The sequence below is a fragment of the Engystomops pustulosus genome, chromosome 7 (genome assembly GCF_040894005.1).
Source record: "Engystomops pustulosus chromosome 7, aEngPut4.maternal, whole genome shotgun sequence".
Taxonomy (NCBI): domain Eukaryota; kingdom Metazoa; phylum Chordata; class Amphibia; order Anura; family Leptodactylidae; genus Engystomops; species Engystomops pustulosus.
The window spans coordinates 25,456,677-25,482,436 of NC_092417.1; the positions used below are offsets into that span (position 1 = coordinate 25,456,677).

The 25,760-nt window shown below is 35.8% G+C and overlaps 1 protein-coding gene across 2 annotated transcripts; it reads right to left on the reverse strand.

Moving 5' to 3' along the window:
• Positions 1 to 5,380: 5,380 nt before the first annotated feature.
• Positions 5,381 to 20,827, reverse strand: LOC140069444 (extracellular calcium-sensing receptor-like). Of its 2 annotated transcripts, XM_072115145.1 has the most exons (7): positions 20,430 to 20,827; positions 15,720 to 15,896; positions 14,430 to 14,721; positions 12,573 to 13,412; positions 11,129 to 11,353; positions 9,823 to 9,946; positions 5,381 to 7,648 (listed from the first exon to the last, which is right to left on the reverse strand). In XM_072115145.1, the coding sequence occupies exons 1-7, from the start codon at positions 20,456 to 20,458 to the stop codon at positions 6,741 to 6,743; spliced, it is 2,595 nt and encodes an 864-aa protein (XP_071971246.1). In that variant the 5' UTR covers positions 20,459 to 20,827; the 3' UTR covers positions 5,381 to 6,740. The 2 variants fall into 2 exon arrangements, with proteins under 2 accessions (XP_071971246.1, XP_071971247.1); XM_072115146.1 differs by lacking the exon at positions 20,430 to 20,827 and having other exon boundaries at positions 14,430 to 14,626; positions 15,720 to 15,857.
• Positions 20,828 to 25,760: the final 4,933 nt, after the last annotated feature.

The window sequence follows — 25,760 nt, forward strand, 5'->3', positions numbered from 1 at the left end:
TTCAACTGACTATTCCCAAGAATCCTTTACAATGTGTCCTGGGATATGTTGAGGAACTACCGGGTAATGAGAGTCTCAGATTAGCGCTTAAAAGAGCATTATATCAAGCGAGGAAGCTGATAGCTCAAAAATGGTTGAGCCCAGACCCGCCTACCTTAAAAGAATATAAGGATAAAATGATTAGACTCATTCAAATGGAAAAAGGGGTTTATCTTAAGAGGAAAGCTATTAAAAAATTCGATAAGATTTGGGGAGAGTGGCCGGGAGCGAGGTCGTGATATATTGACTATAGCATGAGGAATTGTTAAAATGTGACATTATATCCTGAAATCGATTAGAAATTGGTCGTTGATAACCAGGCTTCTTACTGTCTGTAAAAAGTTCATTGAGTGAACCGTAAAACAATATATGTATGAGACTATATGTGTAACCAGGTGGGAAGGGGGGGTGTTGGAAGGGAGGGGGTGGGGGGGATACTGTTTTAATGTATGTAAAACTTGAAAATGTTCAATAAAAATTTATTTGATTAAAATAATAAAAAAAAAAAAGATCAGACCTGCTCAAGCTACAAATACAAATTGTCCCCTCATCCTAGAATGCACAAAATATCCACACGTTTAATATCCCTGCATTTCAAAATGTATTTAAAAAATTCTTACCATGCATATAATAGTTTTCCGTTGTGTTAAGCATTGTAAAAAAAAGAACAAATTAACATCTAAATCACCCCTATTTCGTCATACAGTTTTCAAAATGATATTGATGAAAATCTATACTTTTCCCGCAAAAATACGGATAACTAATACATTTAATGTCTGCATACTGAAATATAAAACAGTTGTGGTTGTCAGAGTAGGGCAATACAGAGGATTTTTTCCAAAATAATGCAAATTTTTGAAGTCAGTAAAATGTAACAAAGCTATGCCTGGCGTAGAATAAATGCTGCGCAGCCTCCTGCCGCTGCGAATGCGAATGCAGCGTATGATAAATGTCCCCCATAGAAGCAATAGAAGCACACCCACCAGGAGTACTAAATAATAATATGCTCACATGCTGAATACTATACTCCGGTATCCAAGGAATAAATAAAAATATTAACATAAAGTAAATCACTGGTAGGGCGTTAAATGAGAATATATAACGCACTACTTTTATTAAAACAATAGTAATACATAAATAACAATGGCTATGCTACTCACATGAAACCACACAATGAAATGACAATAACTTTGTTACCCAAATGCCATACAATTTTTGTCAAAATGAATGTATATTTAATTACTATATAGTTAAAGCCTTATCTCGGCAAGGGCTCTTGCTAAAAAAAAACTATAATGTATAATTTAGTAAATGATCTTGTTCTGAGATTGTATACTGTAATATAGCATTATAAAAAATAATAAAAATACCATTTCAGGTTACTCAATAATATAGGATTTTTTAATATTGAGTCACTTAAAACTGTATTTTTATTATGCTATTATTTATTATCACAGCAGACCATCTAAGAACAGGAAAAGCAACTATGCTGTAGAAATAAGGCTATAACTTTATAGCAGTGATTTGTAGATATATGTATACATTAATTTTGAGTAACTCATATACCATATCTATCAACACAATATCTTGTCTATGCAATGTCCCAGCTAAAAGTAATCTACACCATTTATATTGTCTGTGCTGTTTGCTAATCCTGTACTTCTGCTTTTCAGTTTCTCGGCTATTGCTTTGTGACTATTCTTTTGTGTATGCAATTTTGTGCCTTATATGATATCTCTGTTGTGACCTAGACTGCTGATTATGTGATATTTTCTGTTTGTCTTGTTTTGTGTCCCTACTTTGGCGTAGGGAGGGACTGTCTTAGTGGTTATCCGATATCACCTAGGAAATGCGGAGGCAAGCAGGGCAGTCTGCTGGTGGTTTGGAGTTTTAGGGTACACTGTGTGTCTGTTGTCTGGTGTTTTGGGTGCAGGAAAGGAAAGATGTGTTTATTCTAAATAGGGATAGTGTCAAACCACTTTACTTTTATTTCCAATATGTCATCATCACGTTATGCAGAATGATTCATATACAGAGATGATTTCTAGATTCAATTCACATTTTCCAGTCTTCTGGCAATGAGTTGAATTAGATTTTCTTCGAATAATTTTCCTTTAACTGGAGCAACATTGGTTTGGACCAAAAGGGGCGGGAAGGTGGACGATTGGGTTCTCAGTGGCTGGAGGTGGATAGGTTGGATTGTCCTTTGTTTGTTTTCTATGTTCTAGGTAGGAAAAATTGTTGGAGGAGTTTAATAAATACGATCTGATAAAAAAATTTATTTGATAAAGCTTCAGTGAATCAAATCATGAATGGTTCAATGATCTATGTTTAAAAAATATTTTAGCTTCTTTCGATGCTTGTAATAATTCATCTTGAAATATGTACAAAGAGGTACAAATTATATGGAATTACAAATTATTAAATACAACTTTGATGAAGTTTTGCTCATTCTGAGTAGACATTTTGGGGAGAATGAATTAAAAGTGGAGTTTTGAAAGAAGGTATTTTGCAAAAAATGGAGCTATATTCTGCCAAAGTGGCATGCAGGATGTAAATCCACCAAAACTGGTGGAAAAGGGTCTATATATTTGCCTTCTCAAACTGAAAACTCTTAAGAGAAGGAATTGCATATCTCTACTAATGACTTCTACATGTAACAAAAGTTTTCAGATTAAAAATAATAACTTTGCAAACTTGTGTTTCAAGACCCTGCTTTGCGGTGGCTTTTGATGATTTCTTAGTCCCCATGAATAAAATATTGTATAATACAATCTTTGTGAGACTTTTTTCTACATCTAAAGATAGAAAAAAAAAACATCCCCAATACAACCCAAAAATGTTGGTCTACAACGCTTGGCCTTTTTTCCAAGTTTTTCCGCTATTAGCACCTTAAGGAGTTTTTTCTTTCATTTTTCACCCTCTGTCTTCAAAAATTCATAACTTTGAATTTTTCTGTGTACAGAGCTCCGTAAGGGCTTATTTTCGGCGTAACAAATTTTATTTGTCAGTGACATTATTTATTATTCAATGCCATGTACTGGGAAGCTGGAAAAAAATTCTTCAAATAACTTTAACCCCTTCCCGATGCGCGGCGTACTAGTACCGGTTACACCTGGTCCCTGCTAGCACCGTTCGCAGTTGTTGTCACCGTTCACCCCATCTTACCGCGGATTGTCACTTCCCGATGAGGTCACGGGGAGCGGCGATCCATTGCCATGACAGCTTCGGGTCTGACGAAGGCCCAAAGCTGTCTTGTTTTAACCCAATCATTACAATGTGCTAATTGCACATTGTAATGAATGAGGAGGAAAATCCCCATATAATGATAGGATGGATCAGAAAACCTAGGGTTAAAGTACCCTAGGGAGTCTGAAAAATAGTAAAAGTAAAAATAAAAAAAGTTTTTAAAAAATTATAATAAAAAACCTAAAATTCAAATCACCCCCCTTTCCCTAGAACTGATATAAATAATAATAATAAACAGTAAAAATCATAAACGCATTAGGTATCGCCGTGTCCGAAAATGCCCGATCTATCAAAATATAATAACGTTTTTTTTATTACTGCATTTATCCCCGTAACGGAAAATAGCGCCCAAAGTTGTAAATGCCACTTTTTTGCCATTTTGAAAAATATAAAAAAATTAATAAAAAGTGATCAGTCCTAAAAATTATAGCATTGAAAACACCATCTAAAGTTACAAAAAATTACACCACCCACAGCTCCATACACCAAAGAATGAAAAAGTTATTGGCACCAGAAGATAACAAAATTAAAAAAAAAAAATTGTACAGGTTTTTATTTTTGTAAATGTATGAAAACATTATAAAACCTATACAAATTTGTTATCTCCGTAATCGTACCGACCCATAGAATAAAGTAGACATGTCATTTTCGGCTTCCAGCTTCCCAGTACATGTCAGGGAATATTCAATGCCGTCACTATGAAGTGCAATTTTTTACGCAGAAAATAAGCCATAACACAGCTCTTTATGTGGAGTGAAAAATGGAAGTGAAAAAACTAAAAAAGGCCAAGTCGTTAAGGGGTTAATAGCTCCATGACTGAAGTTGCCTCTTTTGCCCTAACAAATTCATAAATAAATAAATGCAAACCTAATTTTTTTAAATCAAATTTAAATAAGCATCAGGTTGACAATTTTAACTTTTTGCAGAAAAATTTGAAGGTAACAAAAGAGTTTCTTGAAGGGAGGTTACAGCATACAGGCTGCAGCCTTTTTTATTGAAAGATGCAGAACCATAATTATACTGCATTGTTTCCATTCATGTTTTTGAACTCTGCTCCAATGGCTAAATTGCAGGTCCTGTTTAATGGCTCCATGCCCAGCTTAATTTGTTTTCTCTTCCCGGTTCCAGTGATTTTTCACCGTTACGTTTCGTAAACCAATCTGTACAATGGAATTTCTCAGACTTCAATATTTTCCAATGTTGTCACAAAAAGAACAGGGTTGACCACTGGCCAAAGACAAAAACTGAAGTCTATGGATCCCAATAAAAAAACTGATGACACATTTTTTTTTTTTACTGATGAGCCTGTTGTCTAAGCACTGTTAAAATTTCGTTTAGTTTTGCGGACGTGATAAAAAACATAACAACAGAAGCATAATGAAGCATAATGAAGCTAGCGCTAACACTCAAAAACTGAAAAGCTTCAATCCTCAATTCGAGGGTAAAGAGTCATCCTCAAAGGACCTCAGGGTTGCCTGCAGTATATAATAATAGAATGCTTCTCCGTTTATGGCAGTATGATACATTACATAAGTTGTACATTGTATTACACAGCGTATTGATCACGTCACTTGTTTTGTGGGACAAATTGAATTTTAAAAATATTTATGAAAAAAATAAAGTTGAAAATAAAGTTGGGCAAAAAAAAATGCTGTTACCTAAATTAAAATCACCTACCCCTCAAATAGTTGGTACTTCTGCACCCATATAAACTCAGGCTAGGCAACTGTAACAGTTTTTTTCCCATACCACAAAGAACAAACAATGCCCAAATTGACCTTTTTTAATTCTTCATCACACAAAAAAAACAACAGCAGGTTTAATGGTAAAAACCCACAAAAAATAAAACTATCACTTTCATAAAGGACAAAAAATTTAAAAAAGATATGGCTCATGGAAGACGAGGAAAAAGTTTATTTTCTCCACTTAAAATATGAAAATTTAAGAAAAAAGAAAATTATTCAATTTTTTATTTGTTTTAGAATTGTATTTTGATAACATTTTAACAAACTTCAAGTTGTTTATGCACAGAAAAGACCCAATATAGCCATAGTGACAGAAAAAAAAGGGGGAAATTTATATTTTTTTCTCTTTGTATTTCTTTATTTTTATTGTTTTTCGTTCGGTATAGACAAATAACATATATATATAAGTTGAGTTACATGTATTTCAGTGATTGATATACACTATTTGTTGGTTTATTGATATGTTATACATGTTATAAATGTCTCAAATTTTTAAGCACTTTAGAATTTGTGCATTTTTCTGCAACTTTTGCATATTTACACCACAACTCGTTCAGCATTTGGGTGAATTTGCTTTATTTATCTAATGAACCATCTATTTAGACTAAAGTTAGTTGTATTGGCTGACTGCTCTCCCCGCTCTCATGGCCTGAGCATTTAGGTATACAACTTTTTGTACATGGTTTTGTGAGATCCTTGAATTGTGTGTCCATCCATTATTGTGTTTCACCCCACTTTTTGTTGTTATCTTGCATTTGTATGGACTTGTCAAAATATTTGAATAGCTCGCTATTTATAATATTTATTTCTGTACATTGTTGTATACTATATTGTGGCCAGTAGGAGGAGCTGGAGTTCCGGGAACAGTGCACATTATCATGTGTCCAGCTCTTTCCCGAGGATGTCATTCATTTGTGACTTCGTTCACAATTTTTAAAGGTTTTTAAGCATGTTTTGTGGTGTATTTTTCTATTAATAAAGATATGATTTGCTTGATCTATTTTTCATGCCTCTGTTTTTTTTTGTGGGCATTGGCCAACTGCGACTTTCGAAAAAGTCACCAAAAAGTGCACAAAAGTTCTCCTGGTCTTAAATGACCAACTTGGCAGGATGAAGCAGTACCACCAACTTTGCAATTTTTTGCAGAAAAATGTGCAATTTTTTTTTTTTTAAGTCACATCTTCTTCACCAGACAGCAATGTTAGCCTAACAGGCACATGTCCAATTTAACACAAGGAAAACTCAACTAAGACAAATTAGACTAATACTTATTGCCGACGAGCATTTTGTGCTTGCTGGAAATTCGTCCGGCACGAACGCTCAGCAACCGGAAATGAACTCAGCATGTGAGTTCAGTTCCGGTTACGGAGAGTTCAGGACAGATGTTTCAGCAAGAACACAATGTGAGTTTGATGTTTGAGTAAGATGCATGAAACTTGCTCATGGGCAATAGGCCTTAGAAAAAAGACAAAAAAAGGAACTAGGAAAAAAAATGATGAATCTACCTCAATGTGTTTTATTAATGAGCAAAAACAAAGACGAATAATATTGTCATTCAGCGCATAAATATTGCACACATTCACATTGTGGAAGACATTTGCATAGCTCTAACAACACTTACATCACCATTTGAGAGATGTTTTAAATTGAACTCAACTCATCAAGGATCGGGTGCTTACTGTCAAATTAATGATTGTTCGGCATTTCTTACTTTCTGCTTTTTCTCCCAGTTATAAATCTCTTGTGATTCATTTCTGGCTGCAGTAAAATAATGTAACACTTAGGAAAGAATATACAGACTAGAAGGCCTGCACTGGAAGATATGATGGCAAATATCTCCACCGCCACCATGTGCTTTCCTTTGGTGCTCAGATAAGCCGGGCCAAATGTTATCCATACACTGGCAAAGACCAGCATGCTGAAGGTAATAAACTTGGCTTCATTGAATGTATCTGGAAGATTTCTGGCCAAAAAGGCTACTAGGAGGCTAACCGATGCCAAAAGTCCCATGTAGCCCAAGACACATGCAAAAAAAACATTGGACCCTTCATTGCATTCAAGCACTATGGTTCCGATCTCAGCCACCATGTTGAACTCCTCATAAGGAGCAGAGCTACATAACCATGCTAAGCATAGGACTATTTGGATCATGGTACAAGATGGGACAATGTAGATAGGAATCTTAAGCCCAACAAGTCTTTTCATGCGACTATCTGGATTGGTGGCGCTGAATACCATAATGACTGTTACAGTTTTAGCCAAAATTGCTGATAGACATAGAGAGAATATAATTCCAAACAATACTTGCCGCAGCATACATGTTATCAGATTGGGGCGCCCAATGAATACTAAAGCACATAGAAAGCAAAACATTAAAGAAACAAGAAGTAGATAACTCAGTTCCCTGTTGTTCGCCTTGACTATTGGTGTTCCATGTTTGATAATAAACAGGCAGAGCACAGAAAATGTAAGAACACAGCATAGAATGGAGATACAAGCAAGAGAAGAACCCAATAACTCATCATAAGCAAGGAACTGGATGGATTTTGGCACACATTTCTCCTTTGATAAGTTTGGCCACTGGTCCTCTGGACACTTGAGACATTTGCTACCATCTGGAAATAAGAAATCAAAAGTTTGGTAAACCATATACCAACTACTAACAGTGTACACTACATAGGTAGAAGAAATAGCATTTGTAAGAATTCCAACAAAGGATATACAATGGGGCAGATTTACTTACCCAGTCCATTCGCGATCCAGCGGCGCGTTCTCTGTGGTGGATTCGGGTCCGGCCGGGATTCACTAAGGTAGTTCCTCCGACGTCCACCAGGTGGCGCTGCTGTGCTGAAGTTCCCCGAGGTCCGCCGGAATGGACTAAAGTTCACCAGCCTATTCCTAGTGAAGGTAAGCTCGAGTCCCGCGACACTTTTTATTTTTAAATGCGGTGGTTTTTCCGAATCCGTCGGGTTTTCATTCGGCCACGCCCCCCGGTTTCCGTCGCGTGCATGCCAGCACCGATGCGCTACAATCCAATCGTGTGCACCGAAATCCTGGGGCAATACAGGGAAAATCGGCGCAAATCGGAAATATTCGGGTAAGACGTCGGGAAACCGCGAATCGGGCCCTTAGTAAATGACCCGCAATGTGTCAGGAACGTGCAGGAGCACTTACATTTTCTACATTCCTCAACCCCCTCAGCTTTTGCCATGTAAATTATAAAACTAAACACAAACTTTGATCAGAGTAGAGAGAAGGCTCTGATCAAAGTGTGTCTGCAATTTTATAATTTACATGGCAAAAGGTGAGGGGCTTCAAGACCGTCTTGGTGTGCACATTTGTCTTTCTATGTATCACTTATCAATACCATAATTTCTCAGCACAAACAGCAAAAAGAGTGCAAGAGATGACAGAAATTTGGCAATTTTCAGGCAACAAATGAAATCCGAATTCCCTGTGATAAGCTTTGGACGATGGTGTAAGTTACAATAACAATGGGAGCCTAATGGATTTGTTAAAATTTACACATTATTTACACAATCATATTCTCACACTTGCCATTAGTGTGTGCTTGTACCACTAAGATTAGGTTTCTCTTTTAGTAATTTTATAGTGTTGTAGTCGTTTTAGTGAAAACGAAAAATATTAAATGAAAAACAAAAAAAATTAAGTATCTAGATGAGAGGTTTTTTTTTTTTTTAAATTATAATCTATAAAAAAAGAGGACAAGAGGGAGGTATAATTTTCTGAAAATATGAAGCATCATTGGTTTGGACTAAATAGACCTGAATCAAAATTTGGCAAAACTTTTGAAAAATTTGTCTTGTTTTTATACATGGGAGGATAGTATGATAATCCTTTTCTCTACATACTCCTAAAAAGACACCTTTGGAGTCTTTCTGCCACCAGAATCCTTTCTTGTTCTTTTTGTGTCACATGTGCCAGATGTATTAGTGACAGAGCGACAAAAAAACTAAATTTTTTTATACTCACACTTTTTTTTCCGCTTAATTTGTGGGTAACACTTGAGCCCCAACACTTTTCTTTTTGGTGAATAATAAGACCAACAAACAACACATCTCACAACTTCTGAACCCCTTAATGAATGTGGTTTGTCATTTCTGACACTTATTTGTTCTTCTTACGGTTCCCCAAATACATTCAAACCAAAGTGCAAAAAAGTTGGGCACACAAAAAAACCAGTCTGTTAGTCTGTAGGCCAAATAGTGACTGTGAAGCGGAGGCATGTCGAAACATCAACAATATAATTCATGTGAGTTTGTGTTATTTTGTGGAGAGCCTTGTAGCAATTATGCATTATCCAAGAAGCCTTGTGCCTCCCTTGAGATGACCGAAAGACATGTCATCCTCAGGTAAAGAAGGGTAAGATGGAGCCCCAGTTTCCATATTGGGTTTACAAATTGGATTTACAATTTTGAATCATTCACAAATAAATTGGAGTTCTAAGCCAATTAATGTTAAAGAGGACCAGCCAGGTCAATTTAAGAACTTAAACAAACTACAGGTCCTTATGAACCTTCCTTCTCTCGTGATGCGGAAGTGTAGTTTTGATAACACCCCAGCTTCCTTGCCCATGCACCGTTCGTTCCTTGCTTGCACAATGTACTACTTAGTTTAGTGTCCCAATTCCCCATGAAAGGTTCCCTTCAAGGGTAGCCACATCTGTATGTTGTTTTTGTACTGTAATAGTACTGCATGTAAGAATAATAAATTAAATACTTGAATGACATGATAAAAGTCAATGGAATAAGTATATAGTAAACTATACCATTTGGGTTGAGGATCTCTCCTTCCGAGCATGGGACACAATCAAAGCAACAAATCTTCTGACCCTGTTGTGTAGCTCTTCTAAAGCCCTTAGGACATGGACTACTGCAGACAGAAACCGGCGGCTACAATTTAAATTAAAAAATCACAATTTATAAAGTGAGACATAGATTACATACTTAGAAATGATCAATTGTAGCAGAAGTCATAAACATTTCTGATATTTATACATAGAATACATGGTGCAGATTCATTACAGATCCTTACTTGACATTTATCCTGTTTGATTTGTACTTACTTACACATACCCACTATACCAACCAGTATATTGATTGATATGATCACTTTATGTGTAGTTCCTTTAAGTTCCTTTTTGTAAATTAATTTTTTACCTTCTTAAAATTCCATAATTTTCAAAATTTTTCCCCAAATAGAATAATGACTGTTTCACCAAACACTAAAAAAAAGTTAGGTTTGGGAACCTATAAACTTACCACCCGGCAAATTATATTTGGTGTGAACCCCTTTAATACCAGTGACAAATTGACGGAAATTATAAGGTTGACAAACAACATTACAGGTGGAAGTGAGCCTGAACTTCTGACTGAAGTCCAATTTCAGGGACACAAACTCACAATGGTCGGCATATACATGAACATTGCAGTTCAGGTTCGCTCATTCCTAATCACCTTCCATCTTATGTAGATCTACTGTAGTCACTGCTGTAGGAAACAAATTACTGACAATAGTCGTAATATGTTATATATATATTTTTAGAAGAGAGTGGCATGTATAAAATACACCAAAAATTCCTTAAAAATTATTTTAAAATAAAATTGTATACTGTATAGGGAATGGACATAATAGTGTTGGAATGGCTTCCTAATAAACATGATCTACTGTTTATCGAGGCTTGGATCTCATGATTGCAGAGTCTAGTATACAATTATTTGATAAATAATGAAATGTGACCTGGGTGCGGTGGAATGGGGGAACAAAATGATCACAGTGAGGGCCATCTATATTTACTATAACCTGCATCAAAATAGTAATAAATGTAATGAAATCTACACAAGGTCAAATCTGGCATAAATCTCAGTTCCGGCACACAAGTATTACACCAGAACCTCTTACTAACTCTGGCATGATGGGCAGGGTACGCCGATGATTAAGACTGCCACACAATGCACACGTCTTACAACATTGCCCCTAACGACATTCAGGTAAAGGCTAAGTAGGTAGTAACATCAAATATTCATCTGATTCAGATTCCTCATTTGTTCTTCCAACCAATGGGCTATACTTACATGACGATGACCATTCCATACGAGCCTTCTCTCATCAATCTGAAGCTCATTTCCTTTTGTAGAACGTGCATCTATTCTACCAGTGTTTATGTACTCATTGCTGCCATTAGGATAGAGCTGCCAGTTCAGAATATCCAATGAAAGTGGAATATCTCCGTTCTTGTCAAAGTATATTTGCTCGCCTGCAGTATTGTGAAAGTTGACTTTTTTGATATAGTGCAGCAGCTGAGGAGAAATGATAAGAGTTTCAAAGTGAAACATTTCTCTTTAGGACATGATTTATGCTTTGTACATTATGCATGTTCAGCCTGCAATACTTTTGTCATATTATTGGGTATAATGTGCGATTTGGCCATTGTGGCATAGGACCCAAGTTCAACCTTCACAAAAAATGTGATCTGCAACAACATTTGTTGTTGCAGACCTTTTGCAACAACATTTTCCCTTATTCTGGCTCTTGTTGTCATTGTGCACAAAGGACAAACAATATATACACTGTATATATATATACCGTATATACTCGTGTATAAGCCGAGTTTTTCAGCACAAAAAATGTGCTGAAAAACGTCCCCTCGGCTTATACACGAGTCAATAGCGATAGTCAAGGGACTTAAAAAATAATAAACTTATATACTCACCCTCCGGTGGCCCCGATGCGCAACGCTGCTCCCCCGATGTCATCGTGGCTCGTCTTCTGGCTTCCCGGCTCCTCTTCTTGCTTCAGCACCCGTCTTCTGTAACTCCGTGCTGGGCGCCGCCATGTTTTTCCCCTGGGTGGCGCCTAGTACGACGTCAGCAGCAGCGCGGACATCGGGGGAGCAGCGCTGCGCATCGGGGCCACCGGGGGGTGAGTATATAAGTTTTTTTTATCTGTTAAATACAATACTGTGCACCTTCTCCAGTACTGCCATTCACCCATGACGCCGCCCCTCACTGACAACCTCCATTTGTTTACAAGGACCGGCGCTCAGGTCCTTTGTAAGGAAACCGAGGTTGGGAGTAATGTGGAGTGGTGCAGGTGTATGGGAGCACAGAAACAGGAAAGATTTTTATAGCCTCCCTCAGCTTTATACAAATTTTTCTTCTGTCATTTCAGATTTTTATTGAATAATTGTCATAAATGACTTAAATAAACAAGAATAAACAATAAATAACAATGATGTCCAATATGTAATCTTTGATCCTCATGAAACCTTCACCTTGACTCTCGTACTGTGCCATCCGGTCTTCTCACAACCATCTCCTAGACTTCTCCTGTGCATCCCTTCTATTCTGGAACTCATCTGACTATTTGTGCCAAAAATATAAATATTATGGAAATAATTCTGCTCTACAATGATAAATAAGCCTTATAAACACCACTTTTTTTCTAATGTAAGACTTTAATTTATACACTAACTTATACATATACATAAGAAATAGTCTTCAGTAGCTAAACGTTTACCTGCCAAGGTTCATGCTTCAAGACATCTGCACAGGACCCATTGACAAATGGCCCTCTCCCTGGGATACACATATACATCTGATGTAATGCATGGGCAATAGCAAAAACAGCATTATGTATCTTGTATGTGTATCGGAAGTTGAAAACATCATATACGTTGGGGTCAATACTGTCCACTTTCTCTTCTCCTGTACACCAAACACTTTGATTTTGATTTGTGAAAGAAGAATAATTATAGGGATTTCCAGTTGGCCAAACACAACTGAATGCTTTTTCCCAAAATGTTTTGATAAATATGTCATTGGGGAATGTTGACGGATGGATGCTCTGAAGAAATTCCTTAAAACCTGGAATTTTCCCAGCTGGTTGGGCTATGCCTAGACTCCCATTTAGTGTTGTTAATATGTCAATTCTTGGAAAATCTGAGGTGATGGACCAACTGGAACAGGCGAACCAAACTTTACTTGTAATATTGTTCAATGAGGCTTCCTCCATGAGAGGAATAAGATTCTCCATTGTGGAATATACAACAATTACTGTGGCTTTGGAATTCTTGATTACATCTATGATGCGGAAAACGGACTCCATGGAATTGTGGATGGGAAGAATTTCCAGAAAAGCTATGCAACCTCCATTCTCTTCAACCTTTTTTATTAGTAATTGAGAACCAGATCTTCCCAATTCATTGTCCGAGGTTATGATCCCCACCCAAGTCCAGTTAAAGTAACCCACCAGGTGAGCCATTTCAATGACTTCATAGTCATCGTTGGGTATGGTTCGAAGGAAAGAAGGGAATTGCAATTTATCACTCAGAATCGGATGTGCTGAGGCATAACTTAGCTGTAAAAAGGTTATAAAAGGAATTGTATAATTAATCAGTATAAAGCTCATATACATACTTATATTACATAAAGACTACTGACAAAACATGTACATAGTCTGATTCTGTAATGGACAGTATGATGCCGTAGACATAAAACATGGGTGAAAAATGTTATTAATATACACGTATGCCTATGAAACACATCTTTGTGGCCATGCAATTTTTAGATATGCAAATTAGCATGAAAGTGACACGCGGGTGTTTCCAAGAAGGTCAAATGCTCAGGTTGTCATGTCAACCTTCCTCTTTGTATCCACCTTGGTCTTGATTGATTACTGCAGCTCTGATCTCCAGTCCTGCTTAAAAATGAATGCACACCTGAATGATGCATGACTTCCGCCCCTCGGCACACAACGGATGTATCAGTAATCTCCGGCCTCTGGCGGGGTTTGTGGCAGCTGCATTTTTATACAAAGTCGACCTTGTGTAGAAAAGCAATTTAGCTTGGAACAGAAACTGACACAGGCTATGTGTAGTGGTAGGACCACTAATCCACTGGTCATGCCACCCTTCACACACTTCTGCTCCCACGTGATAAAATTACTTGAGGATAGCCTGAACATTTTTTGGCCTCAGGAAGGCCCACTAAACAGTTCTTAGCATCCTTATCCCTGTATCACATCCTTTTCATTGCTTTACATCTGAGAGCCTCTTTTCCTTTTATAAATTTCTTTTTCCCTGGAAATGGCAAACCAAAATTTACCTTTCTCTTTAATACGGGGAAAACTGTATCTACAATCTACATAATTATCAAATAAAAATAATTCCTAAGAGATAAAAAATCACTGGACGAACATTTGCATCTTTTTTTTCAAGGGCATGATCCATAACCATCCCAGAACATGGGTGGCACAGAGCTCTCTTGTTGAAACTAGTACTTTGCTTTCTATCATCCTGCAGGAGTTTCAATCACTTATTATGTTTGTGGGATTTTGAGGGATGTTATGTGTAATATTCATCCTGTGGGAACTTACCTGAGGATATCTGTAAAGGCCAAGAATCCTGGCCATTGGTATTGATGCTTTTGAAGGCATGTCCCCAACTATTGCGGATGGCATTCTTCCTTTGTGGCAGTCATAATTTGGCACGGTTTGCTTCTCTCCAGATAAGATCCATGCTGTCCCCATTAAAGACCTTACTTGATTATAACAAGAGTCATACAGCTTAAATCCTAAAGTGATATTGGGAAGAATATCAGAAGACTGATTGATTTCCCATATGGCATAAACCATAGCCAGGAGATAGCGGTAATACCTAATGTGGAATCTGCAAGATGGTGAATAAAAAATTATAATTACTTTGAGTGACTATTGTGGGGCTTGGGGAACCATGGGAATTTTATTATCTTTTTGTAATACTGTATTAACAAATTTTAACAGGATAAATATTAACAAAACTCCGGGCTCACCAAGTTTAAACAAAAGTACGGTTCGGGTACCGGAATGGGAACACCCACTGATAACACCCTCTTGCCTAGTTTCACCTCTAGGTGTCCAGACTTAACTGATCTCTGGTAGAGTTGAGTGGATCCAGAAGAATGTACCGGTCCATGGAAAATTGTCAGATGTTTGTGTTCAGTGCTCGGAGACAACCATGCAGGAAAAACCCACAATCAGTGCTGGTACTATTTATGGATGTTACACCTTAAAATGTTGGCAGAGAGTGTGAGCCGACATTTTCCCCCTGGATCATCACTCCCTGTGATGTCATTGGGGAGAAATGTTCCAGGAGAAAATGGCAACTTTGTTGGCAGCATTTAAAGATGTAAAACCCATGATCAGTGCCAGCATGATTGCGGGTGTTACCTGGGGGGGGGGGGGGGTGACCCCAAAAGCTGAATCATAATTTATGACTGAAGTCCAGGTTATGGAGACCAAAGCCCATGATATTCAGCATGGATCCCAACATTGTGGTTCAGGTTCAATCAACCCTACCAGAGATCAATTAAGTCCGGAAACTGATGAATATAGGCAAATGGGAGGGTACTGAAAAATGGTGTAGTAAAATTTGTCTTAATAAAGTGGATTCCTTAAAGAACACAAAGGCCAACAGATTAGATTGTATGTACAAAAAGCTCTGTATTGCTCCATTGTTAAATAAAGTATCCAGCAGCCATATTGCTTGTAAAGAGTCACAGTCAGTATAGACACATTTGGATCTGGCATTGCATTGTGGCTCACTATTCTCACTTATGTAGGTGGGACAAGGTCTATGACATCCATTTGTCTTCCCATTTTTCATAGTCTCAGAAGGATAATACTTACGTGGAGCATTTAAGAGATGGCGGTGGCTCTTGGAATGTTACTTTTGGATATTCCACATCCAAGTGGACAGCAAAAAGTCCTCCAAGGGTGATATCACCTTCCATAGAGTAGCCATTGATGTCTTCATGAATAAGTCTACACCCATCTAGAGTTGTTGCACTCAAAATATGTCGGTTTCTTAGTGAAAATAGACAGATGTCAATAAAGAAAGAGGAAATAATATGCAGACTCAGCTTCATTTTCTGTTGGGAAAGATATAGAGCGTCTACGGCAGTTAGAAACTGGAAATATAACTCTGGAAACCTAAGATTCATTACAATGAGAAATACTTTTTTGCAATCAATATATTTTCTTAAAAAATATGTTAAACCATTATGGTGGTGGTTAACATTTTTAACGTATGTAACCAGTCTGACTTTCTCTTTAGTCAATGCAACATGATTATAATGACTATTATATGGGTAATCCCACTGGAAGACAATGCAGATGATGCCCCTGAGGATCTACTCACAGATGGTCATATGCTAAATCAGGAGTAAATAGACAGATCTAAAAGTGTCAATACCTAATTATATCATATGAAAAGTTCAATTGGCTATTTGCATGTATAGACATCAGAAGTATACATAGATATGAGATAGATAATTAGATAGATAAATAGATAGATAGATAGATAGATAGATATGAGATAGATAGATAGATATAGATAGATATTAGATAGATAGATAGATAGATAGGAGACAGATAGATAGATATTAGATAGATAGATAGATAGATAGGAGACAGACAGATAGATAGATAGATAGATGGATAGATATGAGATAGATAGATAGATAGATAGATAGATATGAGATAGATAGATAGATAGATAGATATGAGATAGATAGATAGATAGATATTAGATAGATAGATAGATAGATAGGAGACAGACAGATAGATAGATAGATAGATAGATAGATAGATAGATAGATGGATAGATATGAGATAGATAGATAGATAGATAGATATGAGATAGATAGATAGATAGATAGATAGATATTAGATAGATAGATAGATAGATAGAAGACAGATAGATAGATAGATAGATAGGAGACAGATAGATAGATAGATAGATAGATAGATAGATAGATAGATAGATAGATATTAGATAGATATTAGATAGATAGATAACATGGAATAAAGAACACCACTTTTTCACTGAATACCTTGGAGTGCTGCCTATTTTCAATTACCTACCTCTGGAGGACCTAAAGCCTGGTTCTGAGTGCCTGTACCCACCACTGCTATTTCTTTGATGTGCTGTTTTGGACTTTCCCTACGTAGATAGATAGATAGATAGATAGATAGATAGATAGATAGATAGATATTAGATAGATAGATATTAGATAGATGGATAGATAGATAGATAGATAGATAGATAGATAGATAGATAGATAAATAGATAGATATTAGATAGATGGATAGGAGATAGATAGATAGATAGGAGAAAGATAGATAGATAATAGATAGGATAGATAGATAGATAGATAGATAGATAGATAGATAGATAGACAGACAGACAGATAGATAGATAGATAGATAGATAGATAGATAGATAGATAGATAGATAGATAGATAGAAAGATAGATAGATAGGAGATAGATAGATAGATATTAGATAGATAGATAGATAAAAAGTTAGGAGACAGATAGATAGATAGATAGATAGATAGATAGATAGATATGAAATAGATAGATAATAGATAGATAGATAGATAGATAGATATGAGATAGATAGATAGATAGATAGATAGATAGATAGATAGATATGAGATAGATAGGTATGAGATAGATAGATAGATAGATAGATAGATAGGTATGAGATAGATAGATAGATAGGATAGATAGATAGATACTGTAGATTTAGCTGTTTTTACCCTTCCCTGTTCTCTTTTTGTGTCTCTAGTGTGATTTGACTTTGTCATTTTTGGAGAAACTTTTTAGGTGTAAATTTTGGAGCAAGTCAACATTACAGAAAACCAGTGCAGGGATTGTGGAGAAGACAGTTATAAGTACAGTAAGTATGCATTGTTTGATTTCACTACCAATAGTGGAAGATGTCCTTTAAGTCAGGCCCAAACATCTGGAAAGTAGAAGCAGTAGTCCAACACTCATATAACTTTGTAAAAATAGTAAATTTTTTAAATCATTCCATTAAAAGTTATCCCAAAAATAGAAACAAAACTGACAAAAAGTCAAAAATAGTTTAAAATCACAGAGCATGCCCACGCGTTTCAGACGTTATATAATATGGTCCTTAGTCATAGTGTAGGGACATGCGCAGTGAAGACATCAATAGACTGAGTAAGTCATCCAACATATATTAATCAATCTAAGTAAGAGGTTTTAAAATAAAAACACTATTTTAAAACAGAATTAAAACAAGATAGAAATATAGATATGGGATGGGTGGATGAATGGATAGATAGATAGATAGACAAATAAGGAGAGAGATAGATGATAGATAGATAGGAGATAGATAGATGGTAGATAGATAGATAGATAGATAGATAGATAGATAGATATGAGATAGATAGGAGATAGATAGATAGAAAGATAGGAGATAGATAGATAGAAAGATATGAGATAGATAGATAGAAAGATATGAGATAGATAGATAGATATGAGATAGATAGATAGGAGATAGATATGAGATAGATAGATAGATAGATATATAGATATGAGATAGATAGATAGATAGATAGATAGATAGATAGATAGATAGATAGATATGAGATAGATAGATAGATAGATAGATAGATATGAGATAGATAAATAGATAGATAGATAGATAGATAGATAGATAGATAGATATGAGATAGATAGATAGATAGATAGGAGATAGATAGATAGATAGATAGATAGATAGATGGATAGATATGAGATAGATAGATAGATATGAGATAGATAGATAGATAGATAGATAGATAGATAGATAGATAGATAGATAGATAGGAGATAGATAGATATGAGATAGATAGATAGATAGATAGATAGATAGATAGGAGATAGATAGATAGATAGATAGATAGATAGATAGGAGATAGATAGATAGATAGATAGATAGATAGATAGATAGATATGAGATAGATAGATAGATAGATAGATAGGAGATAGATAGATATGAGATAGATAGATAGATAGATAGATAGAAGATAGATAGATATGAGATAGATAGATAGATAGATAGATAGATAGATAGATATGAGATAGATAGATAGATATGAGATAGATAGATAGATAGATAGATAGGAGATAGATAGATAGATAGATAGATAGATAGGAGATAGATAGATAGATAGATAGATAGATAGGAGATAGATAGATATGAGATAGATAGATAGATAGATAGATAGATAGATAGATAGGAGATAGATAGATATGAGATAGATAGATAGATAGATAGATAGATAGGAGATAGATAGATAGATAGATAGATAGGAGATAGATAGATATGAGATAGATAGATAGATAGATAGATAGATAGATAGATATGAGATAGATAGATAGATAGATAGATAGATAGGAGATAGATAGATAGATATGAGATAGATAGATAGATAGATAGATAGATAGATAGATAGATAGGAGATAGATAGATAGATAGATAGATAGATAGATAGATAGATAGATAGATATGAGATAGATAAATAGATAGATAGATAGATAGATATGAGATAGATAGATAGATAGATAGGAGATAGATAGATAGATAGATAGATAGATGGATAGATATGAGATAGATAGATAGATATGAGATAGATAGATAGATAGATAGATAGATAGATAGATAGGAGATAGATAGATATGAGATAGATAGATAGATAGATAGATAGATAGATAGATAGGAGATAGATAGATATGAGATAGATAGATAGATAGATAGATAGATAGATAGATAGATAGGAGATAGATAGATAGATAGATAGATAGATAGATAGATAGGAGATAGATAGATAGATAGATAGATAGATAGATATGAGATAGATAGATAGATAGATAGGAGATAGATAGATATGAGATAGATAGATAGATAGATAGATAGATAGATAGATAGAAGATAGATAGATATGAGATAGATAGATAGATAGATAGATAGATAGATAGATAGATAGATAGATAGATAGATAGATAGATATGAGATAGATAGATAGATATGAGATAGATAGATAGATAGATAGATAGGAGATAGATAGATAGATAGATAGGAGATAGATAGATAGATAGATAGATAGATAGATAGGAGATAGATAGATATGAGATAGATAGATAGATAGATAGATAGATAGATAGATAGGAGATAGATAGATATGAGATAGATAGATAGATAGATAGATAGATAGGAGATAGATAGATAGATAGATAGATAGATAGATAAATAGATAGATAGATAGATAGATAGATAGATAGATAGATAGGAGATAGATAGATAGGAGATAGATAGATAGATAGGAGATAGATAGACCTTCATCATATTGTCCTCACATACACTGCTATCTTTATAAGTAGATAATAAATATATGCTATGTTCACAGCCTTCTTTCTTATCCATAGGTTTGATAGATAGAGATATGTATATACACATATATATTTATATGCAGAAACATGTGCATTTGACAGATAGAGGGGTGATAGATAAATTCTTTGTTAGGGTGACAGATGAATGACTTACCTCCCAAAACCGAGGCGAAAATATTTCATGGAAACATCTCCATTCTCCAGGTATTGTGCATGTCTTACACAGAATATAATAACTCTCTGGTTTCTGCCTTTCACAATGAGGGAACAGACATATTTAGTAAATCTACAAGTGATAGAAAATCTTCTGTACTTCCATACATGACTCTTCCAGGCCTTGTGCCCTGAAGGCTGGAGGACCCCCGGACTCCCCTTATATCCACCCCCAGACCAGCCATAGGCAGAGATGATTACACCCTGCAGTGTGTTATTACATCCAATCACTATAATTACATGTATCACATCTTCTGCAGGTGCCGCGTATAATGATAGGGTTAATCCTCAGCGCCTGTGACCCTGCTGACTGAGCGGATTTCTCCATAGCGGAGCCATCCCAGGTACGGGGTCTCCAGGTGCAAGTCCCTGATGTCAGGCGGCATTCCTGGAGGACGGCACCGCTCCTGGAGAGAGGGACATGTGACATTATCTCATTCTTGTACTGCACTGATTATTACAATTATGATTATTGCTGATGATAGATATCTTCTTATTTTTAATGATACGTTTTCTCTATACCAGCTGTGCACATTTACATGTATGATCATTATTATCATCATACTTATGTATCATTATGCCTGTTGTACCTACTATTGACGGAATTGTTATTATTATTATTCATTTAATTATTTTATCACTGACTGTTATTATAGGTGAGGGTTCAGGTATTAAAAAATATTGGGGGTCACTTAGCTTTTTTCCCCTACACTGGGCTTTATTTACACTCTAGGGAATCTTTTTTTTTTTTACGCTTAATTTGGTTTTGTTGTTTGGGATCTTTGTCAAAGGATTTTTTTTTTTTTTTTAAGACTTTTAGAATTTTAAAATGCCACAAATTTTTAAGTACGGTAACCTATTCCATTGTCTTTCCTACGCCTGGTCGGAGTGTTTTTGGGTTCAAAACAATTGTAAATCAGGCGCAAACATCTGGAAGCAGGAGAAATACAAAGACAAATTAAGCACAAACCTGATTTACAGCGACACTGCAAACTCTAGCGCACTGCTGGAAAAAGTCGCAAAAATTATGCAAATACCCCAAAATTCACTAAAATACAAGCAAAAAACACACATGCAACTAAGATAAATCTGCCCCATTGAGGGAGATGCGTCATTAGGCCGGATTTGTGCGCCAGTTGTAAAATTTTAAGTTTTTATCAGATTTTCATAGTGGCTTAGATGGCTTGTTAAAGCTGGCATATGAAGTGTTAAGGTCTGCTAAAAAGTAGAAAAAATGCTGCATAAATGTTCCCTAAGTACGTATATATCCTATGCCAGAAGGGATGGAATTGTTTATAATAGAATACATACAATGAAATGAGCACATAAAATTATGGAAATAATATGTAAATGACCCCCCCACCGGCAGAAAAAGTGCAGCTCTACCATTGTGAACAGACCTGCTGACATTTCATCCTGGTGGAGAAAAAAAACCCTTGTGTATCACTGTTTGCGCTTGACTACCTCTATGTCTAAATACTGTCTTAATCCTCTAACCACTTCCATACTGCTGTATGACTATATATGACTATATATAAGGGGAGTATGGAGAGGACTCAATAGCTGAGCCCATCTCCATAAGTGGCAGGGGTCAGGTACACAGCTGACAACTGCCGGTACTTTCTGCGGTCAGTGCTTGCACCGATCGTGACAGTTAACCTGTTAATTGCCGCGGTCAAAGCCGACAACAGCACCTAACAGTGCTTCCGATGGGCACCGCCATCTTGGATTTCTGATCGACCCTTGTGATGTCATTGCAGGGTGCCGATTGGTCACCATAACAGCTGGGAGCCTGGCTCCCATAGCTGTCATTCATCAATCTGTATTACAATCTGTCAGAGACAGACTCTAATTGTATTGCAGTATACTGTATAAGTGATCAGACACTTTAGGGTTAAATTACCCTAGGAAATAATAGTAAAAAAAAAAGTTTTCAAAAATATTAAAAAGTATTAAATTCAAATCACCCCTCTTTCCCTAGAACACGTATAAAAATAAATAAATGATAAATAAGTAAAATCATAAACATGTGAAGTGTCACCACATCCCAACATGTCTAATCCATCATAACACAAAAACGATTATTCCCTACGGTAAAAAAAAACCTTAACGGAAAATGGCGCCCAAATGCCTCGATCACCATTTGTTTGCCATTTTGTAACACATAAAAATTTTAATAAAAAGTGATCAAAACGCTATACGTCCCCAAAATGGTATCAATGAAAACGCCAGCTTGTCTCGCAAAAAAATGATACCTCACACAGCCCCATAGACCATTGTATGAAAAATGTATTGCTGTCAGAATATGGCAAAACTAAGAATTCTTTTTTCGCAAAATTTAAATTTTTCTTAGTATTAAAACATAATTCAACCTTTATACATTTTTTACCACTGTGATTATACCTACCCAACAAATAAAAGTGAGGTGCTATTCGGACCGCCCAGGAAAAGATGTAAAATTAAAGCCTGTAGGAATATGAAGTACCTGTGTTTCTTTGGCAATTCTACCACAAATTTTTTTTCCCAGCTTCCCTGTACAATGAACAAAATAAAAAATGATGTCACTCGAAAATACAATTTGTCCCGCAGATAATAAGTTTCCTAGGTCTCTGTAAATGGAAAATACAAAAATATATGGCCTGTGGAAAGAGGGATGGCAAAACTGGAAAATTGTCCAGTAATGAAATGGTTAATAAATGTTGTATAAAGCATTTAGACATATTTATGCACAAATTATGAGGGAATTCTGGTGCGAACAGCTAGATAAATGTGGCCGACTATGTCTGGTGAAGAATCACTTTCCCAACAGGACCGAGTGATGAAGAAATGCAAAATGTTCCAAAATGTGTCCAAGTTTATTTGTATATTTAATGCAATAAACATCAGAATTCTGAAAAAACTGAAAGGTGTTAAATAGGTCAGAATTTCTGCAGCCATTCAACCCATTTCTAAACCATGGAAGGAAGCGGATACGGAGCCTCAGCAATATGTAAGGTAGTTCCATACAGGGATACAGTGACTCCTCATTTAATCAGGTTTCTAGATCTAGTTGCTCATGGTAACTAGTGACCTGTAAAAAATGTGTCCGGATCCAAGTTTGACTCAAACTCCCACAAGTTACACTGTTGGCAAAAACACCAACTGCATATAAATTGCTGCAGCTGCACTACATACTACAATTTTGGGTCAGGCCATCATTCTAAATTATTACAACGGGGAGCGATAGTGCCCGGAGACTTTGCCATCGGTATTCAAAGACTAAATGCTTGCGATCGGTTCCAGCAGTTAAGGGATTGGGAGGGTGGTTGACCTGAACTCGGACCCGAACTTCTGAGAAAGTTCTGGGTTGGGTCTGGGAGACCCGAACTTGCAAAGTACTGTACGAACCTGAATCCGATCAACACAGATCAGATCTGCACAACACTAATGGCAACCAATCAGAACTCAGTTTTCGTTTTCCCACAACGGTTTTTAACATAAACCTGGGGTCTGATTGGCTGCCATGAGCAACTAGAATAGTTTAATTCTTAGCTCATGATAATCTCCTTCATTAACTCTGCTCTTCATTCAAATAAATAAGATGATTTGCCAAAAACACCATGTAAATGTTAGTTAAGGCTTAATTACTTTCCTCAAAAACATCATTTTGTGGGTTGTCATTGTTATAAGTAGAAGTGGTATTTTATATTTTATTTATATGTATAAACATTTGTATTTACAAACATTATTTTATGTTTTACAGCTTATTTCGTGGCCTACTAATGGACATTCTCTTAGGTTTTTTATTTTTTTTTATCACAATATGTATGTATGTCCCCTATTCCTGCTGTGAAGCTTGCGTCCTAGGATCAAAGCCCAAGGGGCGTCGTATTTACAGAGCCTTAGCAACAGTCAACTGATTCTTACTGGAGACCCGCTCCATTAGGTTCTGTAGCTGAGCATTAGGGCAGACTTACACAACAATTATAATAAGCTGTATGCTGTCTTTTTTTTAGAATGGATGGCACAAGGCAGCACTAATACTTTTTAGTAGTTCAGTGCCCACAACGATTATTTCAACGACCCGCCTCCCCCCCAAGGCTAATATCTTAAGTAAAGCATATCCTAATTAGAACCAATTTTTAAAGACTTAAGCAAATGAGCAATGAAAAATGAAAGAAAACATACATTTTTCACTAAAGATCTATGCAATGTTTGTGTGCAGGTAATCTTATTGTGTATAGTTCTTTAACACTTTATGTACTATAAGTTACTCATTTCTCGTATTCCTGCATGGTAACCGTATTAGTGCTCTGTTATTGAAAAATTTCTACAGTGCAGAATCAAGGGGGTCTGACTAAGCCGACCAAAACCCCCTGCGGCTCTCCAAAATCAGCTTAAAAATTCTCATCTGATTTCTCCCAACTTATTCAATTTTTTTGTGAAAATAGTTTTTTTTTAAAATATATGATGTAGGTCTAATTCAGTTGATCATAATGCATCAACAATAAGACTTCAAATCCCCCTCTTAAAATAAGGCCTTAATTCTATTGTCTTATAGTTTATAGTCTATGAGCTTCATTGAGGAATAAATAACAATAGGTGAAAAGTGAGTTTTTAAAAAAAAATAACAGTTGCCGTAAATGAATCTAATCTTAGTCAGTTGAAACCTTCTTCTATTGTGGCCTTCAATCTGTAAAAGATCTAAGATATACATGTCCACTTTTAATGAACCAAAGATATTTTTGGACTTCTCCTATGGGATTTTTTTTACCTCGACTGTATAATTAAATAATAATGATAGTTCACGTAATAACAGGTCTTCAAAATTAAATCCACAAGGAGGAAATTATGAAATCTCTAGAGAGGATTCATCTTTGATTGACTATTCATCGGGTTAAACATAGTTATAAGATACTAAGTGGCCAATGTGTGATGTCACTACTATATATACAATTTATACAGTATATGTAAAAAACTGGTCACCTATTTTTAAACTACAACTGTGAACATCTGTACCTCAACCTACCTCAAGCATGGAGCCTCCATCTGATATCTGATGTAAAAAATAATGGTCTACAGAATCTTATTTGATCAAAATTTAGCTCTTATGGATGCAAAAAAACATAAATTGTTTTGATAAATATGGGCCCTATTTTAGTGGAGTTCTGAAGTGATGAGCGGACCCAGTGAAGTTCAGGTTCATCCGAGATTTGCCTAAATGGAGCCTCAAAATTGTATTCAGTGTTGGGTTCCATTTAACACCAGTAGACTTTGTGTTATTTGGTTTCCA

Excerpts from the sequence above, each read along its gene's own strand:
- LOC140069444 (XM_072115145.1), bottom strand. The coding sequence starts at position 20,458 with ATGAAATATTTTCGCCTCGGTTTTGGGAG. Across the intron at positions 11,354-12,572 it reads TGAAGCATGAACCTTGGCAG|CTGCTGCACTATATCAAAAA; the intron begins GTAAACGTTTAG and ends ATTTCTCCTCAG. Across the intron at positions 7,649-9,822 it reads AGAGATCCTCAACCCAAATG|ATGGTAGCAAATGTCTCAAG; the intron begins GTATAGTTTACT and ends TCTTATTTCCAG.